Here is a 19,899-nt window from a genome sequence, read left to right as displayed (position 1 = left end):
TCTTGTGTTTTGCTTGAAAGCCTTTCACAAGCATCGTGAAACCTTTGAAACCTGAGGAAATTGATGTAATTTCTTTTGAATGCATGACTAAAAAGGCAAAGGGCAACTTGGCAAAAGATGTCCCGGAAATTGCAATAAATGAAAAGCTGACAAGAAAATGAACTGAAAATTATGTTATTAAAAAAGACAGAAAGACAAGAGATAGAGAATGAAAAAACCCCATAATTATTATATAATTATTGTAATTATAAAATACATTTCCGTTTTTAGCACTTTTCTTTCAAGCCATTTCCTTTTCTTTATGTTATTTATTTACTTATTTAATGTTACCATTTTTCTTTTTTGTGTGCTTATTTCCAGGTAATTTTCCTGTAATTCTTTACCAGCACCTTGTTAATTTTGGGTAACTTCACATGAAGTTGCTCAGTGCCTTACATGTTTTTGATTTGAGATAAAGCCAGTTTGCTCAGGTTTCAAGGGGTTAACAGGGAAGAGAGATAATAATTTCATGTTAAGCACTAGTCTAGAAACTGTCAGCCTTGCTGGCTCTGAAAGCAGCTGAACAAATGTACTGCAGTTATTAGCTTGGTCACCTTCCTTTTTCTGCAGAGAACACTTAGCTAACATTACCGAGGCCCGATGCTGCAGCCTTGAACAGCAGCCAGCAGCGGGTTCTCTCACCTGCCATGTCTTAGCCGGGCCTGTCTCCGGCTGTTGGGAGGCACAAAGATGCTCTTTGAAGTTAATGAAGCATCAGCATCCTTCTTTACCTCCGCCACTGGGTCATTATGCACAGACCTAATGTCAAGGCTGCACGGAGCACTTCAAAGAATTAGAGGGAAACATGCCATGCACACCCTCAAGTTCACCTCTAACAGTCTTTTCATTCGAGTAACTGAGACAAAGTCCACCATGAGCTGATCTACATTCACAGAAATGTCTTCTAAAGAGGAACATTTCTTCTACGCGCATCCTCAAAGCTTAATGTTGCTCCGTGGTTGTGGAGATTATGCTGACCAGCCTGCATAAAACAGGAACAGGCTAGCATTTCACATCATCAGCAAAGAGTTGTATAATCCCGCTGTAACATATCCATGTTAGACCTGCATGAGACACAAGGGCAGGACATCTCTGTCCCTATTTGTACATCCTCTCTGCAACCTAAAGCACCAAACCATGCTAATGCTTGACAGTAGCCAGAGTTCATACACCGTTTTACCAATAAAATCCCATGACTTTTAGGCTAATTTTCAAGTCCACACATTCTCTGAGACGACCACTGATACTCCTTTTTGTTTTTTAAATTACCATATAATTGCTCTTAAATATGTATGTATATATATATATATATATATATATATATATATATATATGTATGTATATATATATGTATATATATATATATATATATATATATAGTCTTTAAAAAAATTGTTGATTTTTAAAGAAAACGCATTGGCCTTTTTTTTCCCTTAAAATTTTGGGATATTTTTAAATAAAACATGCCTTCAATACCTGATGTCCCATTAGTTTGGAAGGCATATTACCAAAAATCACCAAAAATTACACCATTTATCACAGCCAAAAATTGCTCAAAACAGAAATTATCATTGGATTTTCAGATCTCTGACAGTCCTTGAAAACATCACGTGTTATTATGCAAGTTTGTGAAACAAAATTCCATGACTTTTCCAAAACGTTTAGGCTATATTTAGCTTTCCAAAACTTTCCCAGGCCTGGACATTGCTATTTGAAAATTCCATGACTTTATCAGCTTTTTCATAACCGTACGAATCCTGAGTAGCTGTTTGTGAGCATCTTCAATTTGACTGGGTGGATGCTGGAGCTCCAAACTGTGCTTCAGGAGGGGATGCTGGCTCTTCTCCCTTTAACTTGTTACTGTTACTATGGGAACTGGCAACATGCTTTTAAGGCTTGTACGGGACCCTTTGGGAATGTACCCTAAACAGAAATTCAGGCCTTTTGCCATCCAGCAATATAGAACAGGACTTGCAGCTAGCATCCAGGCAGGCTTATTACCACAGAGGATACAAACAGACCACTGAGTGCCTTGTCACATAAAATTCAGGATATGTCGGAATCACGGCTCTTAGTATACCTCAAAGATGGATTTCTTTCAGCTGAGGGAAAAGTGACTATCAAGTTATCATGTAGCAAATGTGAATAAAATTTTCTTAAATGCATAATTTCAGGTGTGTGAATGACATGAAATAACTAAGTGTAATAATTACTGTAAACATGCAGAGCGATTGGAGGAAATGTTTAACTCCTGCTGAGGGCCAAGAGTGTTTTCATAACTTCAGACTAAATTTAGTTTAAACTAAACTAAATTTAATCATTATGTTTTCTTTAACCAGCTATATACCTTTACATGGTTTTAAATATTTAAAAAAAAACAGGTTCGGATTCAAATTTTATATGCAGACAAATTGAATCGCACAAATTATGTATCCACGCATTGTTCACCTCACTCACTCACTCAATAAAATTATACGGACAAATGATGAGAATAAACAGAGAGACTACAGGGACAATAGCAATGCGGTTTGTTAATTTAAGCAATCAATGAAAAAGCAGAAATAGAAAATGACTTTGGTGCCTTTGTTTTGCCTTTCCAAAAGGGATACAGTACTTTATGCCAAACAGTACAATCTCTCTGGAACACAATTACTCAATACAAGCTGGTGCAGGGTGATTTCCTGACACTAGATTACTTCCTCACTTTCCTGCTTGATAAGTACGGGCTGCTCATGCTCCTTGGAGATTTCTATTATCGCACTACTAGCCCGCCTACTTTGGATGGGGCAACTCACAATGCAGGTAGTGACATCATGTCCTACAAAGCCGCTTTGTCCTAGCCGTACCCTCACCAGCTGAGAATAACACACTGAGAGACAGGAAATGGAAAAAAAAAAGGTATGTGATGATACTGTAAGGCACAGCTGTTCACTTCACACCAAGCGTAGCGTTCCCAGAGTCACAACATGAGTCAACATGCAAAGCAATGCAAGTTAGAACACCCCCGCTTCCCAGAAACCAAGTAGCACAAAGAGTAGAGAAAAAAAATCTTTCCAGTCCGATCAGAGCAAAACTGTGACAGTCTCCCAATACCACACACACAGCTGGGACCAATACAAGATCGCCACATTAGTGCCTATAGCAAATCTGGTCTATATTGTAGCAGCAGCTTTGAGCACAAAATACCGTCTCCTATGGATAGAAACCCAGAAGAACCACAGTGCGTGTGTGCCAACGATTATGTGGAAGGAAAGGAAACTGAATCAGTTTTGTTCAGCATTTTGTTTTCCCCAGAAGAGACAAAAGGAACGAACGCAGAGCTTGACTATAAAAGAGGCTGTTCGGGGAAATGCAAGCGTGATGCGAGCAAACTATGATCAATACAGTACCCTCACCTCAAACCCCCGTTTTCCTTGATGTTATTTTAGGCGCTGTTAATAGACCTGCTTTATATCGCTCCCACACATGTGCCGGGGTACGTAGCAGGGCAAGGTGGAAGGGGGCGGCTGTTGTTTTCTCACAGCGTGTGTGGAGCTCCGATACACAAACACAGAGGCTTTTTTTCACGTCTAACCTGCAACAATGTGCAGCAGGGACCAGACCGGGCAGGTGGGAACAGTATCGAGAACAGGCAATCTGCTTTAATCAGCTGGTCTGTGCACGTGTGTGGAGGCTTGGGCTTTTTTATGCGGATGTGTTATGGCAGTGATACTCAACTTACGGCCCAAGGGCCAAATCTGGCATGCCCGATGGCCCCCAACCCATTTTCTACTTCATAATACAGTGATTCACACTGAGAATTGTTTTTTGTACTTTTAATTTACATAAGGTTCCAGAGTGCATAAAACAGCATCAAAATAGGGCTTGTCTATAAAAAAAAGTTCCAATGGAGGAGCCTGTCACCTCCTGATAGAGGTCCCAGCTAAGCTCCAAATGTCCAAAAATCCTAGAAAATGTCCTAAAATCCTAGAAAATGTCCTAAAATTGTACAAATGTCCTAACTTCCTAGTAATATCCTAAAATCCTAGAAAAATACTGAAATCCCTGAAATGCCCTTAAATCCTAGAGATGTCCTGAAATCCTAGTAAGGTCCTTAAATTCTAGAAAAGTCCTAAATCCTAGAGACATCCTAAAATCTATAAATTTCCTAAAATCCGAGGAACGTCCTAAAATCTTATAAATGTCCTAAAATCCTATAAATGTGATAAAATCCTAGAAACATGTATGGGGCAGCTGTGACTGGCCCATGGCCTCCTGTCATTTGTCAAAAGTGGCCCTGGATTGGGGCTAACCCTAAACCTAACGGGGGTCTGGTGGTTCCCTGTCTAAAATTAGCAGGGTACTGTATTGATGCAAGCCATGCCAGAGTTACTGAAGAGACGGAGAACGGAAGCGACCGCCTTTTTCAACCTACCTGTGATGTTGACGTCCACGATGCCAGTGCGAGTCCCGATGCCATTGGTCGCGTCACAGACGTACGTGCCAGCCAAATCGTAGGTCACTGGTCCCTTAAAGAACAGGGTGTTGTTTTTGATCTCCACATTACTGGGCAGGGAGCCATTCAAGCTGTGGTGAAAGAGAGAGAAAGAGGGGGGAATAATATAGACACCATAAAAAGGCAGAATTGCAACAGACCACAGCAGAAAAAAAACAAAAATCTCCCTGGAGCAGCAAAGCAATTCAAGGCACATGAAAAATACAGTCTCTAGTGCCAAACAAACCTGGATGTGTGTGTGTGAGGGTGAGATAAATACCAGAAATATTTGACAGCGCTATATTTCAGCCATCATCCATCAAGTCCAAACAAAATTATGAGGACAGGGAATCCCAGCAGGTCCAAACAGGTGAGACATAGCTGATGCCTGAGGACACAGGCTTTGCTGGCATGTGGAATACAAAAAAGACAGTAGTAGGTGGAGAGTGGGGGTGGTGAAAAAAGGGGGCCGCTTCTTCCCTCAACTACGCTCACACGGCTGGACTGAAAACTCAGGGGAGCTGTCAAGAGAGGCAGCTGATCAAGCGATAAATGCAGAATCTACCAAATACCGGGCTGTCAATGAGAACTGGAGCCCGTTTCTCCTGCCTGAGGTGTTTGTCTTCATGGTTCACTATCTCTACCGCGCTCAGACATGCTCGTGTCCTTTGATCAGGTCAGCACACTTTGAGGTCACGGATCATGAGCACACCAACTCTCCATTCTATTATCTGGACCCCTTGTATGGCGCCTGGAGGCTGCAAAAAAAAAAGGATCAAATTTCGTGACAATTAGCCGCTTCCTGTTGCCTTTTGCTCGGCCATCAGATCATCAGCTGCTCTGAATTGGTCGAAGCTTAAAGCCTCCAGAGATAACTTTTTCTGTTTAAACATTTAGTTGACTGCACGATGTAATGGCTATAAAACAATAAAAAAAAGCATTAAAACTGGTTTGCTATTGGCCTAGCTTTCACTGTGCAATTCTGCATGCCTCTGGGTATGATCTCCTGGGAAAAATGAAGGATCAATTTACGGCACAAAAGGAAGTGCGGTAACCATTGCGCAGCAAAAGCAGGAACAGTTACCGGTTATTATGATAATCACAGTAAAATTCCACGCTGGTTAGTAATACCATTCAAATTTAATTTGCACGATAACCATGTGTGATTACCATGCTTTGAAATCACGGTAAATACTGTCAGAACGTAATGCATCAATTAAAGTTAGCAGCAACAATCTCCTACAGACGCAGCAACACCGAACATGAGGTCTGTCCCTCCCCATTCTGAAAACATCCTAACATGAACCTGAGAGCTTGGCTGAAGGCAGCACTAATAGGAGTAATGTTCTTACATGCACATTGCTTTGTTTATAAGGGTTTTGTGTTGCTTATATGCACGTTTGCTTAGTTAAGGTTGTGTTGATTAAGACCTGTGCTAGGGAAACTTTTCAAAGCCTTTACAAGGTCTTCTGGTCAAGCATGGCCAATGCAGCTGCAAAATCTGTACAAGTCTGATTGAGCATATGTGAAGAAATGTCATTTTGTTTGTAGTTTTCCTGCATGCAATGTGCACAAAGTGCAGCTACCACTCATAGACACACAGTGCCATAGTTGTACATTTAATATGGTTTTCATATAGATTTTTTCATAACTGTTATTATTTTAATGTTTATGCAAAGTGCACAGTGCTGCTGCTTATTATGTTTGTGTTTAATACAAAATGTGGTGAAATGATTTCAGTGTGTGTATCAATACTTTTTGAACATTTTCCAGCACATGTCAACAGTACCAGGACAATATCGATAACGGTGATAATTTTGGTTTCAATATTGTGAGATGAACATTTCGTACCATAACATCTCTTGCAGGAAAAGACTTGTGCTGTTTATTTTCCCAGATCCACTCCTAGCTGTCCACAGCAAAGTACATTTTACAGTAAACACTTGATTTTGCAGTTGTCATAACGGAGTCCATAGCACAGCTCCGAGCAAAGCGGAAAGCGATCCCGCAAGGCTTCATGACAGTGGCGTCAACAATAATACCTATTGGAGACAATAGGTGGCTGTAGAATTAGAAAGTTGAAAACTGATGACTTTCTGTTTTAAGTGGAGCTAAAAATGCAACTGTGATAATATGAAATAGCTCTCTGGTCAGACTGTGGCGAGCTGCTGGATGTGGGGGACACTGGTTTCTTTAAACAATAAGTAATGACTTCCCTCCTTCACTCCTGGGTTTGTTCTCTGCCTGAGAGACACTTTGAGATCTGCTGGAGTGTGAGGACATTAAAAACAATGCTATGCTCCATTTATTACAGCCAGAGATAAACAAAATGACATAACAGAGGGAACAAAATTAGGTCTCGTGTTAACAATGGCCACACATCAGGCACTTCAGCTGCACTAAAAAGGCTTTCGACAACGCTCTCGAGTGACGGGCGGAGGAGACACGGTGACGAGCTATTTGCTTGTTAATCTATCATGAAATGTCAATTACAAACAGATGATCCATATGTGGTTACATGCATATTGTGGAGTGGATATAGAGTACAAGTCCGTATAAAAAGACCAGTGTCTATAGTTCAGAATAAAAGTGACAAAAACAGCTTATGGTCCAGTTGTTTTTCATTGGCCACCCTGGCGACGCATCCATAATGGAGCTGCAAAAACCCTTCAACACAGTGTGTCACGATTCAGTAATCAGTTGCCTTGTGAGCCTCTATCAAATGCTGAGTTCTGCAAAGCCCCAATTGATTTGCTGCAGAAATGAAAGGCTGGCAAACTGCGATTCACCACAGATTCTGCGGTGACCAGAGATGTCTGCATTTGTATGAGACATCTGAATGTGTGTGTAGAGCCTGAGGGGCAGCGAAATGAAAGGCTAACAAACAGCTTGAGAGTGATGCAGATTCTTTGATGACTGGCCTGCTCGTGTGCATGCATGTATGTGATGTGTGTGAGTACAGATGAGTGTACGCGGAGAGTTGGGTGAGGGGACTCAAGGACACTCTTTCCATCTATCTGCCACATTAAACTGTATGATTGTGTGGAGGCGGCTTTAAACGTGAATGCAGGAAAACAGACTGTATGTGCTTAAAGAGCTAAATGTTGTTGTTCATAATCAAGTCTAAAAATACAACAATTCACATTGGCAACAGGCAGCTGATTAAAAGAGATTAAAATATTCATTAAAATAAGAAAAAAAAGACCTATTTCTGGACTTCAAACTAACAAATAAGTAGCATTAAAAGACAGTGTCTTTAATCAAACATCCATCTGCTTAGGTGGACTAAAAGTGTTCATACATTCATGTGTAATATTTAATGTGAATCTTTGAGGAGCCACAGACAACATAAGCAATACTTACTATCTGCTTTCGTTAAATAAAATGGGCAATAATCCCAACTTAAATTTAATTTAAAAGAGCATTAGGTTTTCAGCGAATTTTATCCCAAGCTATTGCAGGGTTTCCCACACATTCATTTATTTTATTCATCAGCCTGCCATGATAAAAACATCTGCCAACACAAACAGATTTTCTATTTTTGGAGCTGGACCATTCATTAGGAGCACCTTTGAAGTATATATTCCAAACTCTCGGAGCACAAAGTGTATTCTAGGCATAAATGGAGCAGCAGAATGTCAGGCGCATTGAAAGTGAAACGTAACTTTATTCTGCTGGATCTAAAAGTTTGCATTCACTTGTGACAGCTGCTCCTCTCGTCTGTCTATCTGATCTGATCTGATTCCAACGTCACAGACAAGCTGGAGGTGAACAGCAGACAGCAGCATGGACAGAGGTCTGTGAAAACTTTATGGTTACTTTTCTTTATATATCTCTTACTTATTTAGTCTCTCTTTCAAACTCGGTGCAGACTAATTTTGGATTGATGTTTTCGTGCTGCTCAGGTGGAGACAGACAGTATTTAGTGTCCATATGTCATTGCATCTCGCCAGTTAAGTTTATTTACTTTAATGCTAATCAGCGCAGGAGGCGATATATACCTGTGACTATTGCAGAGTCATTTGACTTGGGTGTGAATGTTGATTGTAACCTTTCCCATTGCATGAAAAAGCCAGATGTTAGTGGCTGTAAGCAGGGTTTTTTTTGTTCAGTGGAAAAGGGGTTTTAGAGAAGAGACATGATATGAATTGACACACATTTAATATGCTGTGGGCAACACAGTATTAGTGACCATGGAATTGAACTGACACTTCCTTTACAGTGGCCTTTAATGGACACAAATAATAGGATCACATTTCCACAATAGCGATAAGTAAGTTGGCTAATTAGAGGCATCACCCTGCAACATGAAGCGATAACAATAATACTGCTTTCTTATTTACAGAATCCCATATCTTTGAGGAACTGACAATGCACTGCAGAGGGAGAGGATATGTGTTGGAGTATTGCTTTTCAGGGAAAATAAGAAAAAAGAAAAGTCTGAAATCGTAGCACACAAGTAATTGAGTTCTTTGTGATCATAAACAACTCCTCAGCCCTCCCTTACCCCTCTTAGAGTTCTTGTGCTCGCTGAAAAACTCCATTATGCACTTAAAACAGACTCAACAAATGAGCATGGTGAGTGAAGAATGCCCTACAAACAAACATTTCAAAAGCAAACAATAAAGTTCAAATAGGGTGTGTCCCTTTTTTAAGTAGACTCTCTGTTATTTCGCTACAGCTCCCCATTAACCCATTTTGAGAAATAGCTCTGGCATTGTGCTCCAAGAGGAAAAAAATAAATAAATAAAATAAAAAAATAAAAAATCAAAGATGCTCGGATGCTTTCTTCGATGATTATGTGTATGCCAAGGCTTCCTGCACATTCCACACAATGCAGAATGTAGAATTGAAAGTACATAAATCCTACTATAAAATGCAGAAAACTCCATCCGTCCATCTGTCTGTCTGTCTGTCTGCATCCAGTTTTCTCCTCGATGGGTTGCCCCATCAGTCTGAAACTGCACATTGGCATGGAGATCTGCCATACATAGAGACTGACTGAGAACTTTGTCTCATTCACCCACTGCCCATGCCAGTTTCATATAAAAATACTTGCTTCATCTTCTGTCCATGGAGTCAAAAAGTGAAAACACGGACAACGCCACTCTGCGGTTGCAAGGTGGAATTGCAGCTTGAATAACAGAAATCAAGCACTAATTTTTCATACTTTCACTGTCATTAAAAACCTATGTTGTTGTCATATAGCAAAACAGTGCACATCGTTAATGCTCCCCAGATGTTTATCTCTTCGCAACTTACATTACGGCTGCTATTGGCTGAGCTGCAGTACAGCAGATCGTAACATTACAACATCAGATGCTTTCAATTCCAAAAACAATAAGGACAAGTGGTGAGTATTAGCCTTGCCTACTACCACAAGGTGGTGGCACGCACATGCCCTGAAGTCTGCAGAGTTGCACTGCATGTATCCCTATGGACTGGGATATTATGGCAAACAATTTTGAGCCCAAATGTAATTTATCTTTATTAATTTAGATTTTCTGCTCGATTTCTTTTTTGGTTCTCTGAGTTTGTACATGTTGTCCCAGTGACCTTAAAAGATCTGGAAAAAATGATGAGCATTAGGGGGCTGAAACTCCACTTCTGGGATTTAAGTTAGGTGAAGTTAGGTTTGTTCTAGGTCACAATACTGTCTTTTTTTTCTCTACCCTAGGACGTATCTCATTTTATGTTTCATCGGTTAATGTGTAAAAGCATTATTATGCAGGTTGACATATATCTGTGTATACCTTATTATTATTATTATTTATGCCAATACACACATTTTTTATATTTCTCAAAAATTACAAAGCAAATGATATATATATATATATATATATATATATATATATATATATATATATATATATATATATATATAAACAAGAACATGTAATACAAACTCCTGATTTCATTAAATTAGATAAATACAACTGATTGTCAGTGGAAAATATTTTGATCTGTATCAAAGACATTAATATTTAACAGATTTGGCTACACCTCTTGTGTGTGTTTGTGTGTGTGTGTGTGTGTGTGTGTGCGCGCGTGTGTGTTTGTAGTGATGCAATCCTGCCGGCCTGTTCCGGATCCTTCCGTCACAGCCTTGTGCTGACCTCCACAGTGGAGCCCAGGGGAACCTTCACAACAGATTTGGCATCTCATTTTCAGTGCAGCAATGGCCGTCCCCTCCTATCTGTCAGCACAGTGCCCTCGTCTTTCTAGATCACATCTCCTCACCCTCCTCCTCTTCTCTCGCTATCTTCCCCTATCTCCCTAAATCTCTCTTTGCCCCTGAAATAAATAAAAAAAACCAAGCAGGTCAAATCTTCTCTATCTTGTCGTCTTTTTTTGCTGCTGTGTGTGTATCAGTGTTTCTGCCTCGAGAACGAAATCTATGTGTAAGAGGAGGAAAAAAAGGGAAAAAACTTCCCATGTCTCATTAAAATCCAACAGTGGCCCGTAAGTAGATACAATGAGGGCACAATGGTCTATTAATCCACATCCACTCAAATCCAATGACATATTTCTCAACCCAGCCTTCACTGGGCAATTGCGCGACAAATTGCTACATTTATCTCTCAATTTTACATATAATACTTTCATTTAACAGCGTAATATGCTCAGAAAAGTTGATTTATATTCAAACAGCTGCACCATTATTTTTTTTTGTATCAGAGCTCGATCAGTGCAAATCACAGCAAACACTCGAGCTGTATTCCTTCCATGTCTTATATTAAAACAACATAATTTACGCATGACCAACTTTCATGCAAGCACATCAAACCCAAGGTTATTTGGTGATTCCTCCCGGGAGCTCGAAACATGTTTGTATCTCGTCTTGCTCATGTATTTGGAGTGATCATCTGCAAAAACACTGATGTCAGCCCAGCGGTATGTTGGTCCCTAATCCACAGCTCCTACTCCAGCTTTCAGTCTCAGCCTCGTGTGTTAGAGACGAACTGCTGCCCTCTGCACAACACAACAGCACTAACAATGACGCTTTCTTCCCCCCACTACCTGTATGCAGGTCCTCAGACTTCAAAGCGAAACCCCCAGAAGCAAAGCAAAGCATGTTTCTGTTTGCATTTATCTGGCAGTATCTGCGACCATCAGGCAGATAGGGGTGTGTGTTGCAGCCGTAATAGGACCATTGTGCTGCGCCTCAGGTCCAAACCTTATCTTCATTACACGTTTTATAAACAGACAAATAAGCGGAGACACATTTCTGGAAAGGATGAAGGGGATTGGTGTGTTTTTTATCTTTGAAGATTACTTTCTAGTATATAAATATATATATATAGTGTATATGCCTTGAAACACATTTTGGAAAAGAGCAAACTCCGTTCGACTGAGCCATTCTGTAATATTGCTTTCTTTAGTAAGCCCTCCACAAAGACAATTCTTTTTTTTTTTTCCCCATACTCAGAAACCTAACGTGAGAGAAATAACACATAGCAATGCTGTCTTAAGAACCTTAAGGGGTTTTTGTAAGGGTTTAGTCAGACTCACAGTTTCCACTGGTAGATCGTGACAGGGGGGTTAGCATCGGCCCTGCAGGTCAGCTGAACATTTGGACGTTTCAGGTACCAGTTCCCATCAAAGCCCTCGATCTTCACCTCAGGTTCGTCTGCAAGGAAGGCACACTGAAGTCAGTCTATCCTGTCACAACATTATCCAGAAACTCTGTTGTATTTCTGGAGCTCTGCCGAGGCAACTTCACTATTGCTAAAAACTGCTGAACATTTATTCACACTCTTAACACTGTTGACATTACAGTTGTTAGAGGTTAATACTGTTTGCATGTGAAGAAAAGGGAAAGTATAAGGGCACGGTCACACATGAGCGAATGCATGCGAGCTACAATCGCCTGCCTGATATTCGTGCTGAATGTGTGCAGTGCCACATGTGACGAACATGGAAAGCTAGCTTGTTAATAAATACCAAGAAAATATGATGTTATGGTTACATTTTCCTATATTTCATGCCTGTCTCCTGACCATAGACTGTATATAGAGTTCCCCAGGGATGACGCTTTTTTGTGGGTTTACATGGAAATGACCTGGTTCCCTCGTCAAAAAGCCTATAGGATTTTTCCTTTGGATTTTGGATTATTCCCAAAAATAAGCTCTGTGGCATACAAACATTTATGATACTGACACATTTTGTTCAGTAAGATAATCTTCACAAATGAGCACCACTTTTCGGATTTTTGAAGCCTAAATGCAATCACCAGAGGTAAAAAGCTAAAGTTAAAGACTATACATGCACTACACCACAGTCTCATGACTTGACGTTGCCATGACAACCAGACTGTAAAGCCACTTGCAGCATGGCTTAGGGATGACTTTCTGTAGTTCCATTTAGTTACTTGTTAACACTGCTTTTCCAAAGACACATAAAAGCTTCAAAGTTCACAAGTGGGGTTGCTGGTGTATTTTATGTCATAGAACAAAATGTAAAAGTCTCTCAGTTTTGTGTTAACCACAGGCCTGATTTTATACATCAAACCAAAAACCCTGTCAAAAATCCCACTGACTTTAAAATGGGGAAACCGGATGCGCTGAAATGCTGACTCATTTCCGGACTACATGACAGCTCCCCAAAAGCAAAGCCAAAACCTCTTAGTTGCCCTATGGTGGCTGGCTGCACTATAGGTCATAAATCCCGCCCCCTACATGTTAGTGAAAGGGACATGGGCCAAACTAAAAACTCAAAGTACACATGAAATACATTTTCTGTCATTTTAGGTAGTTCTCATCACCTTGAAATATGTTTCAGTGTTCCTTTCTCTGATAAATTTGGTTTAATTAGTTATTTGATGCTTAAAAAAAGGAGATTTGACAACATGATTGACAGCTGTGTGTGCCAATCGGTGTGCTTGCTATCTATGGTGCTGCTCATGATTGGCTGGATGGGTGTATGGGTGGGAACTTGATAGCAGGGGCTGTTCCTGGAACATTTTGGCCATTTTTTTGTACAGTTGGGGTTAGTGGAGATGCGTTGTCCATTTTTATTTACAGTCTATGCTCCCAACTCACTGCCAGCCAGGCAGCATCTTACATATGGATCAGTTTATATTTTTCATGATCAACATCAAACGATGTCAGCTGGTCTCCTTCACGCATACTCCTGTGCTATACGCTGAGGGTGCAACTTTGAGTTTAGACTGCCAGTCAGAAGCGAACTGAATGAAATTGAATGTGGGGGCAAATATTTGCTGGTGTTAATTTTGTTCATGTGTGACCATGCCCTAACAGAATGATAACACAGCTGTAAGATGGGTGTGTAGGAGTAGAAGAAAAAGGCAGCAAACTGCTTCATATTCTGAACACGTAAGTGATTAACGAGGCAATGGTTACTTTTTTTCCAAATGAATCTTTTTTTATAAATAAAAAAATAAACAAATCAGGAAATTTTTTTAACATTTTGTTAAAATATCATTTTCTCAGTGGGAGTCTGGTGCACACTCAGCAGCTCATTTGCCTCTTTATCTCTTGATTTTGTGCAACTGGGAAAGTTTCTGAGCTGTGTTTGCAGGAGGATCATGTTGACTGTAAACGATGGTGATCAGTTTACTCTGGCAGCAATAAACAACATGCTGGTGCATGAGAACATGAAATCCTGGTACAATTAAGTTTAAACCAACTGCTCATTTAAAAAGAGTTTCTGAAATACTGTAGGTATCTCTGGAAAAGCATAGTTGATTGTCTCATTCCTAGGTAGTCAAATACAGAGGCTTGGGGTTAGTACACTGGAAAAGTTGATTTTACATAAAATCAACAAGGAAACTGAGCTATCAACACATTAAAATTCTCTTAAAATGTGGCAAAATTTGTTGGACCAATTTAATTTTGCTAGTAATCAACTTAAAAGCATGTGTTAATAATTCTAGTAACAGTGCTTAACACTTTGAAATTCCCTTTAAATGATGTGAAAAACTTAATTTTTATGAGGAATCAACTTCAAATGTCTGTTCTTAAATATGGTTGTTAAAAGCTTACTTACCATATTAATGAACTTTGAATTTGTTCCAAAAAAGTTCCAAATTCTCTAAAAGCAATTCTGAGGTGTAATGTACTTAGATACACGTTTTAAATTGACTTAATATATATATAAAAATAAGTTGTTCCAACAATTTTTGTATTATTCTAAAAAGTGTTATTAATTTCTAATATCTAATTGTAAAGTTCACTTTTAAAATTTAAAATTTTTACTCACTTTTGTTGTCGCAAATTAAAAATGACAAACTTACTTAAATCAATCTTTCTAACTTCAGTAAACCAATTTTTCTGTGCTGTTTATCTGTATTCTGTAGGTTGCAAACAAGTCAGTCATATTTGAATATCCCTAAACATGTAAACAAAACAGAACTCACAGATCTCCTAACTTCAGCAAAATCCTCTTTTTCATGATCAAGTTTAGTCAGACTAATTTAGTTTACTGAAGTTGTTAAAACAACATAATTCCACTTTTCATTTTTAAATTGTAGCAAGTCCACAAAATTAAGTAAATGCAGCTGAATTTTAAGTAACTTTATCATAGATATAAAGTAAACATTACAAATTAGACATAAAGTAATCACTACAAATTAGATATAAAGAAACATTACGAATTAAGATTAATAGCCATATCAATATTCCGTTTTTAGAATAATTTGTTTCCATTTTCTTTTTAAAGTAAGATCAACTAGTCAGATTTTACAATGTAGTTGGATTGAACCCAAAACCTAAAGTCTTAGTATTTGACGACCTGGTAATGAGACTCAACGATCAACTATTTTTCTGCAGAGATACTACAGTACTTTAAAAAAAAGAAAAGCCTTAATACAGGAGCTTTAAGAGATTCTTACATTGAACATTGAGCACCACGCTGTCCTTGATGTTTTCATTCCGGTATGTCACGATACATGTGAGCTTCTGTTTGTGGGTCTCGCGGCTCGGCACCACCACGTAGTTGCTCCGTACCGTCACTGTTCCGTTTTGGTTGCGAGTCTCCTGGAAAGTGGCTTCGCCCTTCAACCTGGTGTCCCATTTGATTACACTTGGGGGCTTCCCATTGGCTGACACACAAGTAGCAACAGTCATCTTGCGTTTCTGAGCCCTGGCCACGATCGTGGGTGTTGTCAAGGTCATACGTGTCATAGGCCGAGCTGTGGAGAAGAGAGGATAAAGCAAATGGAATTAATGCTCATTAAACTGAGATTTTGTGTTTTTCTTTCAGTTTCCATCTCATTACAGAGTCTAATTCTGTCGACTTCCCCTACAATCAGCTATTCGGAGTACATTAAACTAAAAGGGACAAGAGATGAAAACAGCGTTGCAACTCAAATCAGGCGAAGTTTTGCTTCTCTCCCTCCTCAAACCCAAAGCAGTTGTCAAAGCTCTCACAGATGTAGAACCCACTTGCTTACCCAAATGCACAGTCATCCAATTTGAATCCTTTGTGAGTTGCCAATTAGCAATCTACTCTTAGTACATCAAAAGCTTGAGCTTGAGCGAATGCGCAGCTGAAAGAGATGGGCCATGAAGAGGCGCCTTTGAACGCCGCCGGTTGGTTATCTGCGCACAGGTTCCTGACGCTCACTGAGCCCCAGAAGCCTAAAAAGACCTGGGAGGCTCAGTGACACAAAATGGGGACTCTGAGCTGACAAGAAGCTCTGGCACCAGGGAGTACTTAAGCCAAGTGCTTTTTTTTCTTTTACTGGGACTTAATGGAAAACACACCAACACTTAATTTCTAATTAGATATCTAATCAGAGTCTGCACACAACCTCTTCAATGCTGCCTCTTGCCAAAATAAACTGCGTCTCAAGAGCTCCTTTTTTCCACAAAATGAGATTATTCAAGCCAAATTACACACTCTGAAGTGGCCTTATTGATTTACGTCTCACCTGCCATTTTTATTGACTGCTCTGCAGCCGTTTCCTATTTTTGAAAAGGCCACATGGTCTGATCTGAGAGTTAAACAAGTCACCCCAATCATCACATCATGAGTTTGTCAAAATGTATTTCTACTTTAACACTGAACACACACACACACACACACACACACACACACACACACACACACACACACAAATAAATATTTATTTATTTATTCTATATGACTTTATATTATTTTATTTACTTTTTCAAATATATTTTCTGGTTTTTAAAGAGAAAAACAACAACAAAAAAAGGATGTAATGCTGGTTTAAAACATTTTCAGTCGTACCAAGAGTGTACTATTACTTTCTGTGATCAACAGCAAAAGAAAAGGCCATTTCATTTCATTGTATGCAACACCCTGAAAATGAAAAGAAAAATATGTATGAGCGACAATGTCCTAAATGGAATGAGAGCTTCACAGACTCAACCCAGTTTGGCACTCACCATCACAGACTGGGAGATTAACTGTAAACAATGCGATTATCGCAGCAAACAGAGAAACAGCATCTGGTTTGAGGTGTTCCAAAGATACTTTACTTTACAACAAAGCCTGTGGCAATGTAACAGTGAGGAGCCGAGCTGTAAAAGTGTTTTCTTTTAGCCTTTTTCTAAACAGGAGGTGTCAGTTTGACCCTGTGTGTTATCTGATTTAGAAAGATGTTCTATATCTGCCTGAAGTGGAAGAGAAACCAAATTTAGGTGACAGGTATTAGATCCCTTTGACTTCTCTTCAGGCCAGTAATAACATGTTCCAGGAAATGACTCCTCAGCTGAGGCTTAAGTTTACAACCTGAGTTTTGTTCTGCTTTTTTTGGCTCAAAACATTTTGATATATACTGTATTTAACTCACTGGAACAATGATATGATTATATGGTACAATCCATCTTTGTTCTGCTACATGTTGAAGCTTGAAAATTATTAGTTGCTGACTAAGGCTGTGTGTGCACTGACTTTTTTCTTTTTTTTTTTAAATGAAGCACTGTGTGGGAGTTTTGTTTCTATGGAAACTGTATCTTGACATTATCATTAGCTAGGAACCTAACTTAACACTACACAGTTACCATTACTCATTGGCAAATTCAGTATCTTGCAGATTGGCTTCCACAAATGGGCTTCTCTGTCTTTGTAGTGACAGTTTCTGACACACATCGTGCAGCTAAGGATAGACAGAAGTGAAAATGACATCACCAGCACCTTTCTGAAAAGCTCAGCTAGAAACACTTGGAGTGTTCTCACAAAAAGCCAGAGGGCTCTGAAAAAAGATGTTGGGCACAATGCTTTTTCTTTAGGTGAACGCATATGCTTTCTCCCCATTGGGAATAACTGAAAAAAGAGGCCAACGCTTAGAAAATGTAATAACTGGCTCTATTGCACATGCAAACCTGGTCATCAACAACCCTTTTTACACTGCCTTTTCAAAGCTATTATTGTTGTAAAGCGCTGCAAACCTGTATGTTATATGTGATACTAAATGCTGTTGTGTTAAATGTCACATTGATCCTCTTTTGCTTCCACGATGCCGGGATGCTGTCTAAAATCTCACACTGGAGCAGAGTGATGCAGCTGTTGTTTGGTTTTATATAAAAATGCAAAGCAGACATTAAGAAGGGACTTCATAGTGGCCCTATAGTGCAATCTATGTGTAAAAAGGGCTAAAGTAATAAGTTTGTGGAATTGAATATTATTGCATTTTCTAATTTACCATACGCCATCTCCAAATTCAGTGATTTTGAATTTTAAAACAAACTGAAGGATTAATGATTAATCAATGGATTGAGAAACTTCTCCCACTTCTTAAGCTTAAGAAACAATTTAATTATGAAAAATTCACAAAGCTAAATTAGGGCGTTGGGCTGTTTTCTTAGTTCATTAACAGTTGACGTTTTGGAGCTTTTTACAGATAAGCAAAATTTAAGCAATATATCAGTCAAATTATTAAAAATGCTGATGCAACGTGTAAAGGGTCAAGCCCTTAAAGTTTGTAACCTCCAGAAGTGGCATGGCAGAAATGTGTGTTTAAACATTCAAACCCCCTGCTGTATGTGCAACTACTGTTTCAACTGAGGTAAATCAGATGAAGATAAAGAAGGAAACAAATGACATGACTACTAAGCAGAACAAAACCGAGATTATTAAGATTTACATCAATAAAGTGGGGCCTTTGTTTATGCTGAGACACAAGTGTTTAGTAATAATCTCCAAAAATGTAACATCTGTTCTGTACACGTTCTTACCAAATACAGTGAGGTTGACCATGTTCTCCCGGTTTCCTGCTGGAAATGTTGTATACTCGCAGATGTAGGCAGCTTCATCAGACAGCTGCAGATTGGAGAACACGATGGTGGTGTCCTCCAGCGAGGGCGTACGATGACGAACTGCTGCCTGCTTGAAGCTGACGCGCTCTTTAAATGGCGGCAGGACGGACACGCCAAGGGCCGGGTTGGCTATGGCCACATTCTGTTTGGTGCCGTTGAGGAGCTTCTGCCAGGTGACCTGAGAGATCTTGACTGGTGGGTTACTGTTGATGAAAATGCAGCGCAGTTCCACCTGTGAACCCACATAGCCAGACTTACTGGAGTCCATCTGCACCATCTGCCCATTGCCAGCTAGAAGTAACAGAGAGAAAGAGAGAGAGGAAAAAAACAAACATTTAATTACGATTAACAAGTGTCCAAGGCCAAGCAAAGCACTCTAGTCAATAGCAAGTACATGCACTGAAAGTCAAGGAGTTCATACAGCTCCTAGGTAGTACACGCACGCACAACACTCGCAGTCAAACTCACGGATTCAGCCGTGCACTTCCCTTATGTTACAGAAGCTCCGTGTACATCCGTGCAAAGAGTTGGTACATGGTGGTTGTGTGGAAAAGCCGGGGGAGTTATTAACATAATGGGCAGATCTATACACCCCTGTCTTTGTGCACAAGGGTACTGTTTCTGATGAGATGGAAAGGCCGAGCGAGAACCAATGCATCACTAATGAATGAGTACAAGGGCAGCGAGTTGGAGCCAAGTCATCGTCTGCTGCGCTCCCCGTCCACCTCCCCGGCAACATACTGGCTAGCCCATTGTAATTTTAATTACTTTTTACTCACAAATACTTCAATGACTGCCTGTAGCTCCTATTAAAAGGAACAATGTGGTGTCCTGTTTAAGCACTTAAAACAATGAAAACACACACATAAGCTATATAAAAACCCAGCAATTATGTCCCTTCCCCTACTATCTGAGCCTGTGGGGAATTTGGTAGCAGAAAAAAAAGGTCAATTAGCAAGGACGGACCTTGTGTAAACTTGCCTGTGGTTTAATCTTTCATGCATATGTTGTGCTCTTACTAAACTCCCCTCTTTCTAATGCCCACCAGCTTTTTACTACACGCATCATATGTGTACAACCTGGCACTCGTGCAGGAACAACTAACTGACACAAAATCAACTAACAATTTTACTGATTACT

The 19,899-nt window shown here is 39.7% G+C and overlaps 1 protein-coding gene across 7 annotated transcripts in view; it reads right to left on the bottom strand.

Moving 5' to 3' along the window:
* Positions 1-19,899, bottom strand: part of nectin1b (nectin cell adhesion molecule 1b) — a 217,034-nt gene that overhangs the window by 126,576 nt on the left and 70,559 nt on the right. For all 7 annotated transcript variants that reach the window (XR_015776847.1, XM_088079198.1, XM_088079201.1 and 4 more), the window contains exons 2-5: positions 18,679-19,050; positions 15,366-15,665; positions 12,026-12,143; positions 4,454-4,605 (exon numbers count right to left, since the gene is read on the bottom strand). Coding sequence is in view for 6 of the 7 variants with exons in the window: in XM_088079198.1 (XP_087935324.1) it covers positions 4,454-4,605; positions 12,026-12,143; positions 15,366-15,665; positions 18,679-19,050 (942 nt within the window). In the remaining variant the exon portion in view is untranslated. The remainder of the gene's footprint in view (positions 1-4,453; positions 4,606-12,025; positions 12,144-15,365; positions 15,666-18,678; positions 19,051-19,899) is intronic.

Source organism: Plectropomus leopardus, chromosome 6, assembly GCF_026936395.1.
Source record: "Plectropomus leopardus strain MGB_pleo_1.0 chromosome 6, ASM2693639v1, whole genome shotgun sequence".
Classification (NCBI taxonomy): domain Eukaryota; kingdom Metazoa; phylum Chordata; class Actinopteri; order Perciformes; family Serranidae; genus Plectropomus; species Plectropomus leopardus.
Note: the sequence above shows the minus strand (reverse complement) of the source record. Positions and strands in the feature narration are given on the sequence as shown.